Below are 18,278 nucleotides of genomic sequence, written 5' to 3' on the forward strand. Positions count from 1 at the left end.
AATATAAAAAATACTCTTAGCTATTGTCATGGGATTTTAGCCCAGATGATTATACTAAGCAAAAATTCACATAAAATCTAGTTAATGAAATTAATAAATAAAAAATATAGTAAATTTAGCTTGGAATGTCAGATACATTAAGATGATCCCTCTTAATGTAGTGTTACTATACTACAGCCCAGATATATAATACTGACCTGTTAAAAAGAAAAAGGGAAAAAACTGAGCTAGAATTTCTTAAGGGAATTTAAAGGCAACTAAGAATTTATGTTTCTGGATTGACAGAGTAACCAACAGGAGATAGAAGACATTGGGGTTGGAATAGGTCTAGCATATGAAAACAAACTGTTTTCTTACCCAGCCCAGCAGGAAGACTAAAAACTTATAGGTCACGTGTGTAACCTTATCTCTGGTTTAGTTTGGCCAACATGTATTGAATCTTTAAGTACTGTTCAAAATCCTGATGATATAAAGGTTAAAAAGGCTTGGATTCTGACCTCTTTGAAGCAAGGGCAAAGGCCTCCTGGCAAAGGGAGCAGGACACATTGAAAGGACTGAATAGAAGAGGAATTGCCTGTCCAAGTCTACTGTGTAGCTGGGTAGTAGTGTCTGTTTATTTTGCAAAGGGAAACGTGTCTGTATTTTTGGCCAGGTGCTATAGTTGGGGGGTATGGATATTTTTTTCTGCTACGAATGTTTGATTGCATTAATTTATTTGACCTTTTGATGTGTAGTAATATTTAACTTATCAAACATTTATTGAGCACCTGATACAGTTGGGGTGGAGAATTTTACAAAGACTGTGATACGGTCTCTTTTATCTATTCATGATTTATTTAAGTAGATTGTTGGCATATAGCTATAAAAGAATTCAGGCATAAGTACTATAATCAAAGTAAAACCAATATGCTAAGGGTGACATTGTTCCCTACTGTAACTGGCCAGGCCAGTGTTGTATCTATTTTACAGATGAGGCATGAGAGAATGAGTTGCCCCTAAATGAGTTAGTAGCAGAACTGACTCAAAACGTTTGTTTCATCATTAAATCATGATTAATTCTTTAAATGATAGGCTTGATTTCCAATGGATTGTGGCAATTTACTATTACTCAATAGAAGTTAGTCTCTGATACCAGCTTCTTTTTTAATTGCCTTTTGTTATTGTTGTTGATTTGAAATAGATCAGAGGTTGGATCTCTGCAAACTTGGGCCAAATGATAATGATACAGTTAGAGGACAGATAGTAGGTAAGTGTGGAACTTGAAGTTACATGAATTTTGGTTTCATTCAAGCTGACCTAAACTCTAAATACCTTTTAAATCAAGGTACAACTGTCATTTCATTGTGTTGGCATGAATTAAATGAGTCATGTAAAATGTTTCAAACCGTGGATATGGGATTGAGGCTAACTTAATTTAAACAAACTCAAACTATAAAGTTTGAAAATGAAGGCTTCTAATGTTGTGAAGAAGAACTATTGATCCTTTAGGAACGAATTCTTTTAAAGTACTGTATTTTGCCATGTATAATGTGCAACCACAGTTTGTTTGCATTATACACGGGATTATTATACTCATGGTATGTAATCATTATACCCATGTATAGTGTGCATCCTTATTTTTTCCACAAAAATGTGGGCAAAAAAGTGCACATTGTATACAGGAAAATACGGTAGATAAATAAAGTGGAGCACTGAGACTTTATAGATAGTATTAAAGTTTTCTGAAAATAATTCTCAAACTGGTTTTTGAGTAAATATTGAATGCTTTGTTTAATGCCTTACAGTTTTAAAATAATTGTGCTAATTGAAAAGAAAACAGAATGAGGAATGGTAAAAAAAAAAAAAAAAAGAAAGAAAGAAAAAAAGAAAGAAAGAAAGAAAGGGCACTAATTGGAAAAAGGGAGAAATTATTATCTTAGTCAAGGCACTTACTAATAGACTATCTTGAATTAACCCAGAGAAGGGGCATTCTGTAAAATATCCTGAGACTTATCTTAAGAATTGATGAATTGATATTTGATCAAGATACATAGCAGAGGTGGGCTCCTTTAAGGCTTCCTAAAGAAGAAAAAAGCAATTGGAATCATACCATTTCATTATAGAGCAGAATTTAGAATAAGGTGATTGTATTATGATCCCACCAAATAGGTTTCAGTTCCCACAGGTACTTGAAGGACTTCATTTTACAAGGCAATGGATTGGGTTCATAGGTAGGGAGTTGCCAGAGTAGCAACATAACAAAAGCCCTATTGCAGTTCTGACAGGGAAGTAATTATTCTGCAGCATTATTGATAATTCCTGTCATTCTTAGGTTGAGAAGGGAGTAAGAAACTTAAAAATAAACCCTGGCTTATAAGACTTTTCCTACTTTATTTGATTTGGTCTGTTAGGTAATGTTTACCAACTAATGTTTAGTAGTAACAGAATAGTCGTAGTAGGTATAAATTTGCATTTATAAAAATAGCAGACTTCCCTTTGTCAGTGGTTAGACATATACCTATTGGAGTATACTATATAAAAAAGAATGTTTTACTTCAAAATGTGTGTATTGTATATTTTTTTAAATTTAAAGCTCTTGTGTAAATTTGTGTTCATAATAGAGGTAGGCTGGACTCAAACATTGTGCTTTAAGATCCTACAATTCTGTCATTTAAGAACAGAATTAGTTCTAGTTCTCTAACAGCTTTTTGGGAAATGGAGAAACATACACCAGAACACTAACTATAAAAAATATATATCCCCTTCCAATATTTTCATATACTTATATATGTATATATACTTCTTTATGGTTTTAACTGCAGTGAATTTAAAATTTTTATTTTGCTTTCATTTATTGTAACCATTATTCATGTTTATAATCTGATTTTTAAAGGATGAATTATATTAATAGATCAGAACTTAATCACTGGACTGTCAGTTTTTGCTATTATAACATTAAAACTTGCAAAATATTTTGTACACTTAGCTTATCACTTTTTTGAATTGTTACCTTAGAAAAATGTCCCAGATGACATGTTGTAGAATTATGCACCTGAAACCTCTGTAATTTTGTTAACCAGGGTCACCCGAATAAATTCAACAACAACAAAAGAAAATAAAAAATCTCTCAAATTGAGATGATTGATTCAAGGGTTACAAACCCTTTTCCTTCCATTTATAATTGTTAGTCATTTCTTTCCAACTTGTGAGGTTTCTTTTTTAAAATTTTTTAAAATAAAATAAACATAGAGAACCTAAGGTGCACCCATAATGTGCTGCTTTTATCACTTTCATGTGCACCTTTTCTCTTAGTTTTTTTAAAATGAGAGCATACCATGCACATTTGTCCATAACCTGTTTCAATCTATTAAACATCTTTTTTTTTTTTTTTTTTTTTTTTGTCCATGGCTGCATTTCTATAGCATTTAAAATTTTGTTTGGTAGTCTCTCATAGGCAAATAATTAATTTAACCAGTCCCTTGTTGGCATTGTTGGGCATTTAGGTTGTTTCTAATGTTTTAATATTATGAGCAGTGCTCTGCTAAATACAGGTTTTCTTTGACCATTTCATATATTGCTAGAATTAGGCTATTTAAAAACAGAATCCCATCTAAAAATTGCTTAGGTATCTTGTAATACAGCATTCTGGAGATGTACACTGAGGCTCATGAAATCCTTTAGCTTTGATCCTCAGTATTCTAAACAAAGCTAGTAAGAAAATACATTGTTTCTGCTGTGATTGTATTGCAGTAAGCATTTAGCCTTTCACTTAGCCTTTCTGATAAAAACTAATTAATATAGTTTTCTAGTACAATTTTAACACTAATGTTTTATTTACTTTCACTGAGCAGGTGTGTTATATAATAAACAGAACAATGTGTTAAACTTTCTGATTTTTCAGAATTTTTACAGAGCTGGAAAATTTCAGAATTTTGAATCACTTCCTGGAATGGTTTTAGGATATCATGCCTTTATGTAGTATTCTTGAAGTTGGGCTGTAGTCAGTTTTTTTGTACCTCTTCTATCTTCTGGGAGAGTTGCCAAAAATAGAATAAAAGAGTAATAGAGCAGCAAGGACTTCAGGCATCTTATTTAGCCAAGCTTCCTCATTATTTAGATTGGGATTATCTCAACCTCAAGAAAGTTAAGTGTTCAAAGTCACAGTGCTAAACTAGATGGTATAGCCTGATTTAGAGTTTATATCTCTTGCTGCCAAGTTTATAATAGTAGTTTTATACTACACTGGCTGATGATGTACTGTTTTAACTCATGGTATTCAGGTCTTGCCCTATTGCCAGAATCTAGTGTTGTTGTTGTTTTTTTTTAAAGATGGGTTAAGAATTAAACTGAGATTAATGTGATCTTTTCACATTCCTTTGTACATGAATATACCTTTTATGTGTTCTGCCTCTTAAGTGCAGTAGTAACCTTGCATTGCCCAGTATGATGGAAAAAAGTAACTAGACTCTTCTCCATGAACATTTTAAGGTATGAAACCTTAAAATTCTAATATCATTACTAAAGGAAAAAAAATCTCATGGAAAAAGAAATTACAGAATTTAGTAGAAACTAAAGAGTTTATTCTGAAGTATTAAAATAAGCTAAGCCAGATGACTTTTAAATATATATAATATATATAGAGATATATTTATATATATAAGTATATATATTTATGTATTTATTTAATTATAATAATTCTTTCTTGTTCTATGACTCCTAGTAATGTTTTTGTTGTTTAATAGTAAGTCTTCAGTCCAGAGACCGGATAGGCACAGGAGGACAAGTTGTGGACTGCAGTCGTTTGTTTGATAATGATTTACCAGATGGGTAAGCTACAGTCATTAGAGAAATATGTAGATAATATCCTTATAATAATGAGAAATAAGTTGGTATTTTTATATACTTTAAAAATTTCCTGATTAATTCCAGAATCTAGGTTTTCCTTCTACTTGGAAAATTAGTATTTTGTCATAAATTTATAAAACAAGCCATTAATAGATGTTAAACTTAGTTCTTAGGAGTTTTGACTAGGAGACAAATCAAATTTCTTGACTAATAGAACTCTCCTGTAAATACTATACATCCAAAAGAAAAACCTTTTGTTTAATTATTCAAAACAAGGCATGTGAGTGCTGAATCTGAGACATTTCTCTATTAGAAGGGTAGGATAGAGAATCTGTGTAATAGTAATTACAATATAGTAACATTTATTGAGCATACATGTATCAGATATTGTTATAAGTACTTTAATACATTTATATCATTTAATACTCATTGCATATGATTCTGGAATTAGGTCATCTGGTATCCAATTCTTAATCTTCTGCTTAACTAGCTTCATGAATATGATCAATTTATTTAACTTCTGTAAGCTTTGGTTTATATTTATAAAAGAAGATGATGATAATAGTACATATGCCATAAATTACTGTGAGGATGTGAAGCACTTAGCACAATGTCTTGCATATAGTTAGTGCTTAATAAATAATTAACTACTATTATTACTATTGCTACTACCATTGTTACCCTCATTCATTTCACAGATTAAAAAACTAGAACTCAAGACATTGAATAACTTGCCAAAGGCTGCATGATAAATGGCAGAGCTGGAATATAAATTTAAGCTTTAATTCCAAAGCTCTTGGTCACTTTCTCTATCTTTGTTAATACTAGTTCTGACACTGTTCTGATTTTATCTTTTAATTTCAAAGTACTTTTAATTAACTTCAATGAGGTATAGTTTACATATACTATAAATTATATCCATTTAAAGTGTATAATTGGTTGAATTTTGACTTTATTTTTGACATGAAATTTTATATCCAACCTATGGTATTTGCTCATTTTGTTAGAACTGTTAAAAACCACTATCATTTAAGTTTGTTTATAGATTACTTTAGCTTCTTGATATATCTGTTAACTTTTATGGATGTGAGGTAGATTATGGTACTTTTGAAGGGGGAGTTTAAGGTGAAATAACTAATCAATATTGAGAGATTACAACATACAACAATGTCTCAAGCATTCTAAACTTGCTTTACATTATTGTACTATAATTGTAATCACAGGGGAAAAGAACCTCTTAACATCTCTTTATTTTTATATTTTTAAGGCCCCCAAACATCTGTCGGTGCTTTAGTGGAAATATTGACATTACCACATTTCTACAGTCATTAGACTTTCGTTGTTACGTAAATTAATAAGAAATTGAGGAAAAAGTAGCTTTGTTGCTGTATAAAAAAATTGAGTAGGCTAAATGCTTTAAGAAGCTTTTATATACTTTCCTAGTTAAATTTAATTTTTTTTAATTGTGTGATTTTTATTTTTAGTATCCCCCCCCCACTAAATTCTCCAGAAATTAGTGTAATTTAATTGAGCATTATTGACATTATTGAAAAATTCTCAGAGTTTGGTTGGTGGAAAATACTACTCATACCTCAATGTGAATATTTTAGAAGCTTCAAATTCCAGAAGATATATTGTACATTTAAAAAAAGATAAGTTCTTATTTTTTTGAAGAAAAAATTCTTCTTACATTCTGTGTATTGATCTTTCATTTTGTCATTTTTGATTCATACTCACAAATCTCTTCTTGGCTTGGTTATTACACTAAAAATATTTAGTATTCAAATTCCTAGTAATTAATATCTAATCTCTTAACATTTTTATTTAAGCTGGGAAGAAAGGAGAACTGCCTCTGGAAGAATCCAGTATCTAAACCACATAACAAGAACTACGCAATGGGAACGCCCAACACGGTAAGAACATACAAATATCTTCCCATGGTCTATGCTATTCACGCTTCTGAAGTCGTCCCTTTCTGTTTAACTACCAGCTTTACTGGATTTTCTGTCTTGGTTTATATTGCTCTAGATCAGTAGGTCCTTTAGCAAGTGCCATTATTTTTAGAAAGTAATTTTCAGTAAGGATTGTTTAGCAGGCTATCCTGTTATAGCTGCTGGGCCTGTGATGGTACTCAGTAACTATTTATTAAATGAGTTAAATGAATAAATTGAGAAGTCATCTTATTTCTGGGACTCTCTTAATTTTTGAATTTTTCGAGTCCTTTATTGATTGGTTATAACAAAATATATATACAGGATCTACATTTGTTCAGTCATGTAGGGGGATGATTATATTTATTTCTTCAAGTAAGGTCTGTAATCAGGATAAGAACCAAATGCTCTGAGACCGTGTGGAGGGGCACCTGACTTAGAGTAGAGGGACAAGGGGATAGTGGAACTTGAAGAGGAAAATTCTGAAGGAGTGGAATTTCAGCATTACATCCTGAAAAATGCCAGGATTTAGCTAGGTAAGGGAAAGGTGATGAAAAGTGTTCAGGGCAGCACTGTGCTCAGCATTTGGGTGGTAGCATTGAACAAGATGGAAAGACCTTCATGGAGCTTAATGTATAAAGACATAGGAATGCAAGATTTTTTTGGAAACTCCAAGGAAGTGCTTTATAAGTGACTAAAAATGAATAGGATAAGTGGATAAATTTTTTATCATTTTTATTTTCTTATCAGTAAGAACAAAGTTTGCCCTGGCCAGCGTGACTCAGTTGGTTGGAGTGTCATCCTGTAACTGAAATGTTGAGGGTTCAATTCCTGGTCAAGGCACATGCTTAGGTTACACGGTCCTCAATCTGGGCGTGTATGGGAGGCAGCCAATCAATGCTTCTGTCCCACATCGATATTTTTCTCTCTCCCTTCCCCTCTCTCTAAAAACAATGAAAAAAATGCCCTCAGATGAGGACTAAAAAAACAGACAAATAAAGTTCAATAAAAAGAAAAAAAGTAAGAACAAAGTTTATTTGCCACCTGTACTCAGTGTTTGTTTTGCCCCCACCCCCACCCCCTTTTCTTCCAGAGCAGGACTGGCTGGCACCAGACATAGAACATCAAATGCTTCTCATTAGCTATACATATTTTTATTTACTAAGGGGTAATTGCTTAACTCACTGAATCACAAAGTTTTCTGTGCTGTGATTTTTGGATAAAAGCTTAGCTCATGTTGCCATTTTTAAAAATGCTTCTTTGAGAATTAAATTTCTAGTATTAAACTGCCAAGGTTTTTATTGAAGCCAGATAACCCATTTTTATTGTATGAGTGTAAATGAATGTGTACTTGTCAGTGTTTTAGTGAAATCCATTTCCTCCTAACTGATTTAACTGGTAAAATAGACTTTAATTTCCACATGTGTAAAGCCGATTTTGTTGCAGATGTTAGTTTAACAATTAACTCTTGATTAACCTCTTAGTATTTATTGAACTACTCTTATATTTATATGCGCCAAGCACTATTCTGGGTGTGGGGGATATGTGTGGTGGGGAACAAACTAGGCACTCTCGTCTCTCAGTAAGTATTCTAGTGCTGGTAGACAAAGACAAGGATTCAAATAAGAAAATGCTGGAAATAACTGCTGTGCTGAGGAATTAGGGTGATGCACTATCAAATGCCTGGGTGACTCTTAGAGGCCACATTTAAGCTAAAGCTGTGATTTGAATGACCCCCCCCCCCCAACCAAAAAAAAAGGAGCTTGGCCTAAAAGAATGGGAGAAAAAAGCATTTTGGGTGGAAGGAAGAACCTAAAGTAGATGACCTTTGCAAGTTCAAGGAACAGGGAGAAGCAGCGTGGGAGAATGGTGGGATTCAGGTATGAGAGGGAGGCTGTAGCTCAAACTAAGTGCTTTGTGAGCTAGTACTCACATCTATAAATATATGTGGATTTAGTGTAAAATGTAATTAAGATCAACATGAAATGATTGAAAGACATAATTGACATTCTGCTTATCCCTTGAGTTTCATTGGTACATGGAAGATTCAGGCTTTTATTCAGAGTTTTTGAAATCATTATATTTGTATTAATCATTCCATTTTCTTACAAATAATTGTTATTGCAGTACATGCATTATCTAGAGAACTCTACTGAATTGAGTAACTTTTTTTCCCTGTTACTTTCCATAGACCGGCATCTGAATATTCTAGTCCTGGCAGACCTCTTAGCTGCTTTGTTGATGAGAACACTCCAATTAGTGGAACAAACGGTGCAACATGTGGACAGTCATCAGATCCCAGACTGGCCGAGAGGAGAGTCAGGTCACAACGACATAGAAATTACATGAGCAGGACACACTTACATACTCCTCCAGACCTACCAGAAGGCTATGGTATGACAACTAGCAGAGAAAAAATAAAGTGTGGTTTACTGATTTCAGCTTGCTAAGAAAGCCGGAAAATCAACATTTAAAGAAATTATTAATCTGGGTTTAGGAGTTCTGCATGAAAATAAAAGTAAATGTAAAACCTCCCAACTTTGAAAAGTCTTTGAAGTGGTGAAGACTACCTGACCAACAGTTTGACCTTGGGCTAGTCATTTAACCTCAGCCTTTTTGCTCTTTTATAATGAAATAAGATGAATGATACCTCTCTCTATCACAAAAGTATTATGAGGAGCGTATGAAACAATATGAGACTTCTTTGTAAATAGGCCCTTGTATAAAGGTAAGGTGGTATTGTTATTGATAATGGTAATCTGAAGTCAGGCCTGAAATGTAATTTTCTAGATGTACATATTTAGAAATAATTTCAAAAGCATATTACTGATAGTATTTATATATTATAAATGTATTGTCTTTAATTTTGGGTTATTTGAGTAATTGGGTTATTGTTTTAAATTATTTAGTCATTTCTGTTTGTATAAAATTATAATAATCTTATATAATTTCCTGAATTGTACAATTTCATGTGGAAGATGATATGAATCTTCTAGGTGAATACAGAACTTTCTAAATTAATCACAACTTGTGAACTCTTGTAGATAGTATGAACTCGTTCTCCTCTCCTTCCTCTCTAAATGCTAACTAACCAGTTACATCCTCGTCTCAACAGCCTGCTCATACAAACTATCCTGGGCTGCTGGTGACACCTAATGACCAATACTGGGAATCGCCCCATCTAACTTTCATTGTTACCATACAATATTTTTTAAACTGCTCTGCAAATACATGATTTTAACTTCATTTTAAAATGTATTTTAACTCTTAATTAAAAAAAAAACAAACAATTTGTCCATTAATTGTGCTGTGCTGCATGGGTGAACTTACAGTATAGCTTGGGCTTGGGAAATGGGCAGATCTGGGTTTATACCCTAGCTTTGCCACATATTAGTTATGTGATAGTGGGCACATTATTTAACCTCTTTGAGTCTCAGTTTTATGTTCTATAAAATAGGGAAAATAATAGTGCCAACCATGCAGGTTTGTTGCAAAGAAATAGCGATAATTTTATGTGAAGTGTCTGGCACAGTGTCTGGCATAAAAAGCACTTCAATAAATTTTAGCTGCTATTATTAATATTCAGCCCAGAATAAAGTATTTCCAGCCATTTTTCTTTAGTTGAGATTATAAGGCAAGCTGTTTGGAGTCGGGGTGGTTATACTTTTATAATATTTGTATGGCATGGATTAAACATTTTTTAATCCAACCAAAACAAGAGTAAAGTGGGTACCAAGGCTAAAATTATTGCAGCCTTATCTATAATCAGTTCTAAACATTTTTATGTTTATAATTTTAAAAGGTTTAAATTCATTGACTTAGTTGTAGGCTTATAAACAAATTAAATTTATACTAATATTAGCAATAGTGTTATCATTTTGTATGTTGGAATTTTTCATTAGATATTGTTTAAGGAAAAGTCTGTTGCTTAAAAACATGAGTAAATAAAGACTTAAAGCCACCAATGAAGGGACCCTTTCACATATTTCCTTGTCTTTGCCCTGGCTTCTCCTTTCTTCCCTAGGGCTTTGAGTTAATGTCACCTTTGACTTTTTTTCTCCCTGATATGCACACTGCGCTTTAGTCCTCCTCTGTCTAACTTGATTATTTTTCCATCTTTGCCTGTTTTTGACTATAGAGTGTCTCCCCTGCATTCCATCTTTTTTACTTCTGTTTAAGTGCAAATGTAATGTTGAGAATACACCCCCACAAGTTTTGGTATAAAATTAGGCATAATAAAAAAAAAAAAAACCACATTACTGTCCAGCAAACTCTTTGAAAGTTTCTGCAAGCATTTCAGAATCTTACTACTTGGCTGGCCTCTTTTCTGAGCCTTCTTTTGTTCCCCTCAGGGGCCACATTTAAGACAAATAAAAGATCATTTCTTCACCTTTGTTTTGTTGAATTATTGGTACTGTCACAAACTTGTTTTCTATTTTGCATTGCAGCGTGGTTAGTAATTGAGCCACATTATAAGTATAGTTGGCTTTAGATAAGCTGGCCTGTCACCCCTCGTCGCTACTGAAAAGATTGTTTCCAGGAGAAAATGTATTCTGAGTTCAGAACACGTGATTTGTAGAGCAAAATTTTTGTAGTAATATAGATTGGTAATTTGGATAATTTACTTATTAATAGTCTTGTGTCTATAGCAGTCTTTGGTTTAGACACTTTGAATATGTTTTTATTATTAGTGTTTCTTAATTTTACAGAACAGAGGACAACACAACAAGGTCAGGTGTATTTCTTACACACTCAGACTGGTGTGAGCACATGGCATGATCCAAGAGTGCCTAGGTAAGAACACATTCTAAATACTCTTCATACCCTTGAATATCCATTTTACCTAGGATTTCTTTGATTATTTTAATTTTAAACTTCTTAAAATAGTTTATTTAAAAGTTTGGTTCTTTCTAATACTAATGTCTGTTTGACATTTAGTTTAAAGTCCTACCTACTTCTCTGTAATCCTAATCAGTGCCCTACCCCCAACCAATCCTCAGTCCCTCTCCACTTTCCCCTTTTTAAAAAATCTGGGGAAAACACATGGGTTTTAAGAGTTTGAAAACAGACCTGGGGGAAAAAACATATAAAATCTTACAAAAGACATACATATCTTTTTTTTTAAAGGATAGAAAATTGATATTTCCAGTTAGGCTTTTTTAAAAAATGGTTTATTTTAACCGTATATAAGTGTATTCAGTGTTCTCTTATTTTCATTTTAATATAGAAAAGAAATATAACATAATTAAGCTAAATTAAATGCCAAATTTTGTGCATTTGAACTACAGGCATTGTTCAATGCATTTACCTGAGATCTTTTTGTTTTTCTTTTCTTTTCTTAAAGCTTCTACTCAAAGCTCTTCTTGTCAAGATTCATGTATTTGAATCAAAACCAGATGTGACTAGCTGATCTTGGATTGCCTTGATACCTTTATTTATAAATAAAACTATAATAACAAAACTATTTTACTTTATCATAGAACTTAATTAGATTCTTTTAAGGGCAGCGACCAAAGAAATGTGATATCACTAATTACTGTATCAAGATTGTCATTTCTGTGTCTTGGTAATATAAGCTGTTAGTTTAAAAATAGTAGTGGGGAGGAATTTTTTGTTTTGTTAATAAGCTCACTGAAAAAAATCCATGGGCCTATCTTTTAGCAACAAGACTTTTATTATGTAAAGTATGAAAAGAAGTATGTTATGAATTCTGTTATTCCAACTGAAGGTCAATGATAAGCTTTTTAATAAAATAATTTAAAATCATTAGAAGGAAATGTATAAAAGAAAGTGATTTTTAAAAACCTAAATATTTTACAGTAGTTAAAGTAAATCTTGAGTTATCTGTTGAAAGAACAGTATGTAAGCTGGCATCAGAAGATGAAATAGATTTTGGCAACGCTGTTGGTAATATGTTATTGTCCTAAGGAAATAACAGTTTTTCATTAATGATTATGTGGTTTCTATAAAGGTTTAAGAATATTTCATGTGCCCTGGCTGGTGTGGCTCAGTGGATTGAGCACCAGCCTGTGAACTAAAGGGTCTCCAGTTTGATTCCCAGTCAGGACACGTGCCTGGGTTGTGGGCCAGATCTCCAGTAGGGGGTATGCAAGATGCAACCACACATTGATGTTTCTCTCCCTTTCTTTCTCCCTCCTGTCCTCTCTTTCTAAAAATAAAAAAATAAAATCTTAAAGAATATTTCATGTTAAGTATTGAATAATGACTTTATGAAATTATGCAATGGGCTATTTTTCTTCAGTCTGTATACTTCAAATCGTTATCTTAAAAATCATATCTTTATATCACCATATATCATATCTTTTGTTTTTGGAAGACCTTTTAGTAAACATACCATTTGTGTGGAGGATCTTTTATCAAAGCATACTATAAGCATTTAGATTCTATTGAAATATCATGCCTATTCAAAGACATTTATAAAGTAGTGTAACTCAGATACTTTATTTAAAGATATCCAGTAAACTTAGGTTTATTTGAAAAGTCCCATTTCATCAAGTTTTACATATCTCTTTAAAACAATGATTAATGCCATTGCACACTGACTATGTAGCCTTGAAATACAGTATTACTTTTTATGGCTGTGTAACATTCTGTTTTTCTTCAGTCATTTTCCAAGTGGAAATAAAGATTGTTTCCAGTATTCTGTTCTTTTAATCAGTTCTTTAGAGCTTTCCCATGTATAACTAGATTTATAAAGTTCTAAATAAAATGATATAAAATTAAATTCTGCATTATATCAAAAGAATTATTCATTCTTCGATTTCAGTATTTGCTTTTCGTTTCTAAAAGTTCCACTTTAAAAATCTGTGTACGCTTAGTAATATCTCACTGATAATTTGCCTTTGTCATTGTTCCTTTACTTTTTTTTTTTAATGTTGCATGTCATTGCTGTTCTCTCTGTTTGATCTGTGGCAGTACTTGGGAATCTAATTCTGTGGTTTATTGTTTCTACTGACTCTCAGTCATCAGGACTTTCCTTTTTGAAGTGTTTGGTGATCTTTGTGAGTTTGTTTGATCTTAATTGGTTTGAGTTCTGTGGACCTAAAGTAGGAATTTAGGAAGTTTTCCTGGAATCACTTCATCTTTTTAGTTCTCAGCTTAGGCACAAAGCTTCAGATTTCCTTTTCCAACCTTGCTGCTGGCCTGAGACTGTTTCCCAGTTAACAGCTACACACCTGCAGGCCTACCCTTCTGCCTGCCTGCCACTCAGGGTTAGGGAAGGATTTTTAGAACTTTTCCCTTGACTGTGTTAAGATTTACAGTGTCTCAAATAGTGTGTTCTTTTCAAGTTTTAGTTGTTCTGTAGTGGAAGAGTCTCTTGGAGAACCTATAAGCAGAAGCCAGAATTACTGTTTCAAAAAATCTATGGATGCTTATATGTGCCCACCACTGTGTTTCATTACGACCAAGAAGAGATGATTTCAGGCAATTTTTTTTCTAGTTTAACTTTTAAAACATGATTTTGATGAAATTTGTCACTATAACTATTTATTTAAGTTTACATTAGAAATGCTGCTTTTATATCATTTTTAAGGTCCTGTAAATCTTTGTATATAATAGTATTTTAGGAATATGTAATACAGCTGTGGCTGGCCAGGCTCAGTGGATTGAGTGCCAGCCTGCAAACCGAAGGGTCACTGGTTCAGTGTCCTGTCAGGGCACATGCCTGGGTTGCGTGCCAGGTCCCCGGTCAGGGTACGTGTGAGAGGCAACCGATGGATGTTTCTCTCCCTCTCTTTCTCCTTCCCTTCTCCTCTCTTTAAAAATAAATAACATCTAAAAAAAAAAAAGAGAGGAACCAAGATGGCGGCGTAGGTAGACACACTGCGCCTCCTCGCACAACCAGAACTGACAGAGAATCGAACAGCAAGGGGGACCGACACCAAGGAAATAGAAAATAAACACATCCAGACTGGTAGGAGGGGTGGAGATGGGCACCGGGGTGGAGAGGACTCGCGTGGCTGTGGCGGGACCGAGACTGGCGGAGTGTGGGACAAATGGCGCAGGCAGTCTGAGCACTAGCAGACCCTGCGGCCCCACATTTGCACAGATAAACCCAGAGGGCCGGACTCAGAGTGGCGGAGAGCGGGGCAGGCAGAGTGGTGGGTAGCACCCTGTGGCACCACATTCGTGCACAGATAAACCGGACGAATGGCGGGCAGCGAAGCAGACCATGCAACCCAGGGTTCCAGCTCGGGGAAATAAAGCCTCAAACCTCTGATTGAAAGCGCCCCTGGGGGTTGGGGCGGCAGCAGGAGAGACTCCCAGCCTCACAGGAGAGGTTGTTGGAGAGACCCACAGGGGCCTAGAGTGTGCACAGGCCCACTTACTCGGGAACCAGCACCAGAGTGGCCCAGTTTGATTGTGGGTATCGGAGTGAAAGATTGATATCCGGAGGAGAGTGAGATGGGCGCCATTGCTCCCACTCGGCCCCTCCCCCACGTACAGCGTCACAGCGCAGCGACCAGAGTTACCCTGCCCCGGTGAACACCTAAGGCTCCGCCCCTTAAAGTAACAGACGCGCCAAGACAAACAAACAAACAAAAAATGGCCCAAATGACAGAACACTTCAAAGCTCCAGAAAAAATACAACTAAGCGACGAAGAGATAGCCAACCTATCGGATGCACAGTTCAAAGCACTGGTTATCAATATGCTCACAGACTTGGTTGAATGTGTTCGAAAAACAGATGAAAAAATGAAGCCTATGCTAAGAGAAACAAAGGAAAATGTACAGGGAACCAATAGTGATGAGAAGGAAACTGGGACTCAAATCAATGGTATGGACCAGAAGGAAGAAACAAACATCCAACCAGAAAAGAATGAAGAAACAAGAACTTGGAAAAATGAGGAGAGGCTTAGGAACCTCCAGGACACCTTGAAACGTTCCAACATCCGAATTATAGGGGTGCCAGAAGGAGAAGAGGAAGAACAAAAAATTGAAAACTTATTTGAACAAATAATGGAGAACTTCCCCGATCTGGCAAAGGAAATAGACTTCCGGGAAGTCCAGGAAGCTCAGAGAGTCCCAAAGAAGCTGGACCCAAGGAGGAACACACCAAGGCACATCATAATTACATTACCCAAGATTAAACGCAAGGACCTACATCCAAGATTACTATTTCCAGCAAAGCTATCATTTAGAATGGAAGGGAAGATAAAGTGCTTCTCAGATAAGGTCAAGTTAAAGAAGCTCATCATCACCAAGCCCTTATTATATGAAATGTTAAAGGGAGTTACCTAAGAAAAAGAAGATCAAAAATAGGAACAGTAAAAATGACAGCAAACTCACAGTTATTAACGACCACACATAAAACAAAAATGAGAGCAAACTAGGCAAACAACTAGAACATGAGGGTTGTCAATAAGGGAGTGGGAGGGGGAGAGGGGGGTAAAGGTACAGAGAATAAGCATAGATGATAGGTGGAAAATAGACAGGGGGAGGGTTAAAATAGTGTAGGAAATGTAGAAGCCAAAGAACTTACAAGTATGACCCATGGACATGAACTATGGGGGGGGAATGGGGGGGGGGAGGGGGGTGGGCAGGATGGAGTGGAGTGGTGGGGGGAAATGGGACAACTGTAATAGCATAATCAATAAATATATTTAAAAAAAAAAAGTGTGATACAGTAACAATGGTCTTTGGTCCATTAAAGTCTTTTTGCTTTCGTTAATTGTAGCAAAGCCTTAGAGTGTTATTCCTGCATGTCTTAAACAGGTTGTTCATTCACTGGCTTTACAGCTTTCAGAATTCAAAGTGAAGAAGTTATGTGTTAAAATGTATACTGTAATTATTTTTAAGATCATAATTTTAATAATATTTCTAGTTTCTCTTTGTTGGAGAGCTTAAAATTAATAGTAAAATGAACATTTATTTACACAAATTTTGTGGTGTAGTGATGATAGAACTGAAAGGAAATTTTAGAAAATGTTTAATTCCTTATACCACTGACATTTGTAAAACAGTATTTTGTCAGTTAAGTATTGAAGTACAGTTTATGCTGGCAAGTGTTGTGATTGCTTTTATATTAATTTAAAATCTGTGTCACATGAAAGCCCAGGAACAAACTTTCTAAGCCATTTATGGATTGGGTTTTGAGTATGCAAGTTTGTTAAACCATTGGGAATTAAAGATTCCAGCTGAACATCTCAAGTTTCTGAAACAATACATTTTCTCAGACTTCATGGAATTGTTCTGTGTCATTTACACTTGGTTGGCTCAGCAGGCCCAGCAATGAGGTATTTTTTATTTTATATTTGTTTTTGCAGGGATCTTAGCAACATCAATTGTGAAGAGCTTGGTCCATTGCCTCCTGGATGGGAGATCCGTAATACGGCAACAGGCAGAGTTTATTTTGTTGACCATAACAACAGAACGACACAATTTACAGATCCTCGGCTCTCTGCTAACTTACATTTAGTTTTAAAGTAAGTTTTTGAAACAATATATGTGAAAATGTGAGTCTGAACAAGAGAAGACTGATGATGCTGTTTGTAATAAATGTGTAGGCTGTCTGCTGTCTTCAGTTATAAATTACTTTTGTTGAACAAAATTTTATATGAGTATGTCAAGTTTTACTTTGATGTATGAATATTTTAATCCCACTGTGCTTATTAAGTAGCAGCCTGTCCTGAAATGTTAGAAGAAGGGTATGTGTCAGAGGTGCACCCTGGCACACCTGAAGAGACAGGCTGCTTTATGGAGTGGACGAGTGTGTCCCCCCGGAAATAGCTCCATGATAGCTGGGTGCACCTCGGAGCCTTTTTTGCTGTTAGTTTTGTTTTCTAGCTGTGTTGTCTTTCCTGTTTGCAGGACATAGTTTTTCATACAAGTCTTTGTGAATGTGCTCAATGCACCTTGGATTTTTTAAATCAGCTTTATTGAAATGTAATTGACATACAGTAAACTGCATATTTAAAATGTACAGTGTAAGTTTTGATATATTATACACCCACAAAACCCACCACAGTGAAGATGGTGAACGTATCCATCATCCTAAAAGTTGTCTTGTGCTTCTCTGTAATTCCACCTCCAGGCCCTTCCTGTGGGGCTTCCACCTGGATTCGTTTCCAGGGCTGCTATAAATGCCACAATAATTCATTTTCTCGCAATTCTGGAGGCTAGAAGTTCAGACTGAAGTTGTCAGCAAGGCTTTGTTCCTTCTGGAGTCTCTGAAGGAAAATTTGTTCCTTCCCTCTCACCTAGCTTTTGGTGGTTTTTGGAAATTTTGCTGTTCCTTGGCTTATAGACATATCATCCCAGTCTGTGTTGTCACATGGCCTTCTGTGATCTGTTTCTACCCAAGGAACTTATGACACCAAATGTGTCATACCTATCAATTCTCCGAGTCTCCAGACACCAACAGGGTGTACAATTGAATACAGTGCGACAGTATGTGCAGTTAGGGTCAGGCCCCACAGGTTAAGGACTTAGTCCCTCAAAACTGTCCTGACTTCAGATGCCAACTCTAAGTCCCAGTTCTTACTAGTTGGTGTTAAGTTG

General features: G+C 34.9%; 1 protein-coding gene across 1 annotated transcript in view; it reads left to right on the plus strand.

The window, feature by feature from the left end:
* Positions 1–18,278, plus strand: part of SMURF2 (SMAD specific E3 ubiquitin protein ligase 2) — a 105,770-nt gene that overhangs the window by 68,732 nt on the left and 18,760 nt on the right. Inside the window, exons 5-10 of the mRNA XM_053910727.2 lie at positions 1,181–1,246; positions 4,722–4,806; positions 6,654–6,737; positions 8,947–9,149; positions 11,465–11,549; positions 17,045–17,203. Coding sequence (XP_053766702.1) covers positions 1,181–1,246; positions 4,722–4,806; positions 6,654–6,737; positions 8,947–9,149; positions 11,465–11,549; positions 17,045–17,203 — 682 coding nt within the window. The remainder of the gene's footprint in view (positions 1–1,180; positions 1,247–4,721; positions 4,807–6,653; positions 6,738–8,946; positions 9,150–11,464; positions 11,550–17,044; positions 17,204–18,278) is intronic.

This window comes from Desmodus rotundus, chromosome 9, assembly GCF_022682495.2.
Source record: "Desmodus rotundus isolate HL8 chromosome 9, HLdesRot8A.1, whole genome shotgun sequence".
NCBI lineage: Eukaryota > Metazoa > Chordata > Mammalia > Chiroptera > Phyllostomidae > Desmodus > Desmodus rotundus.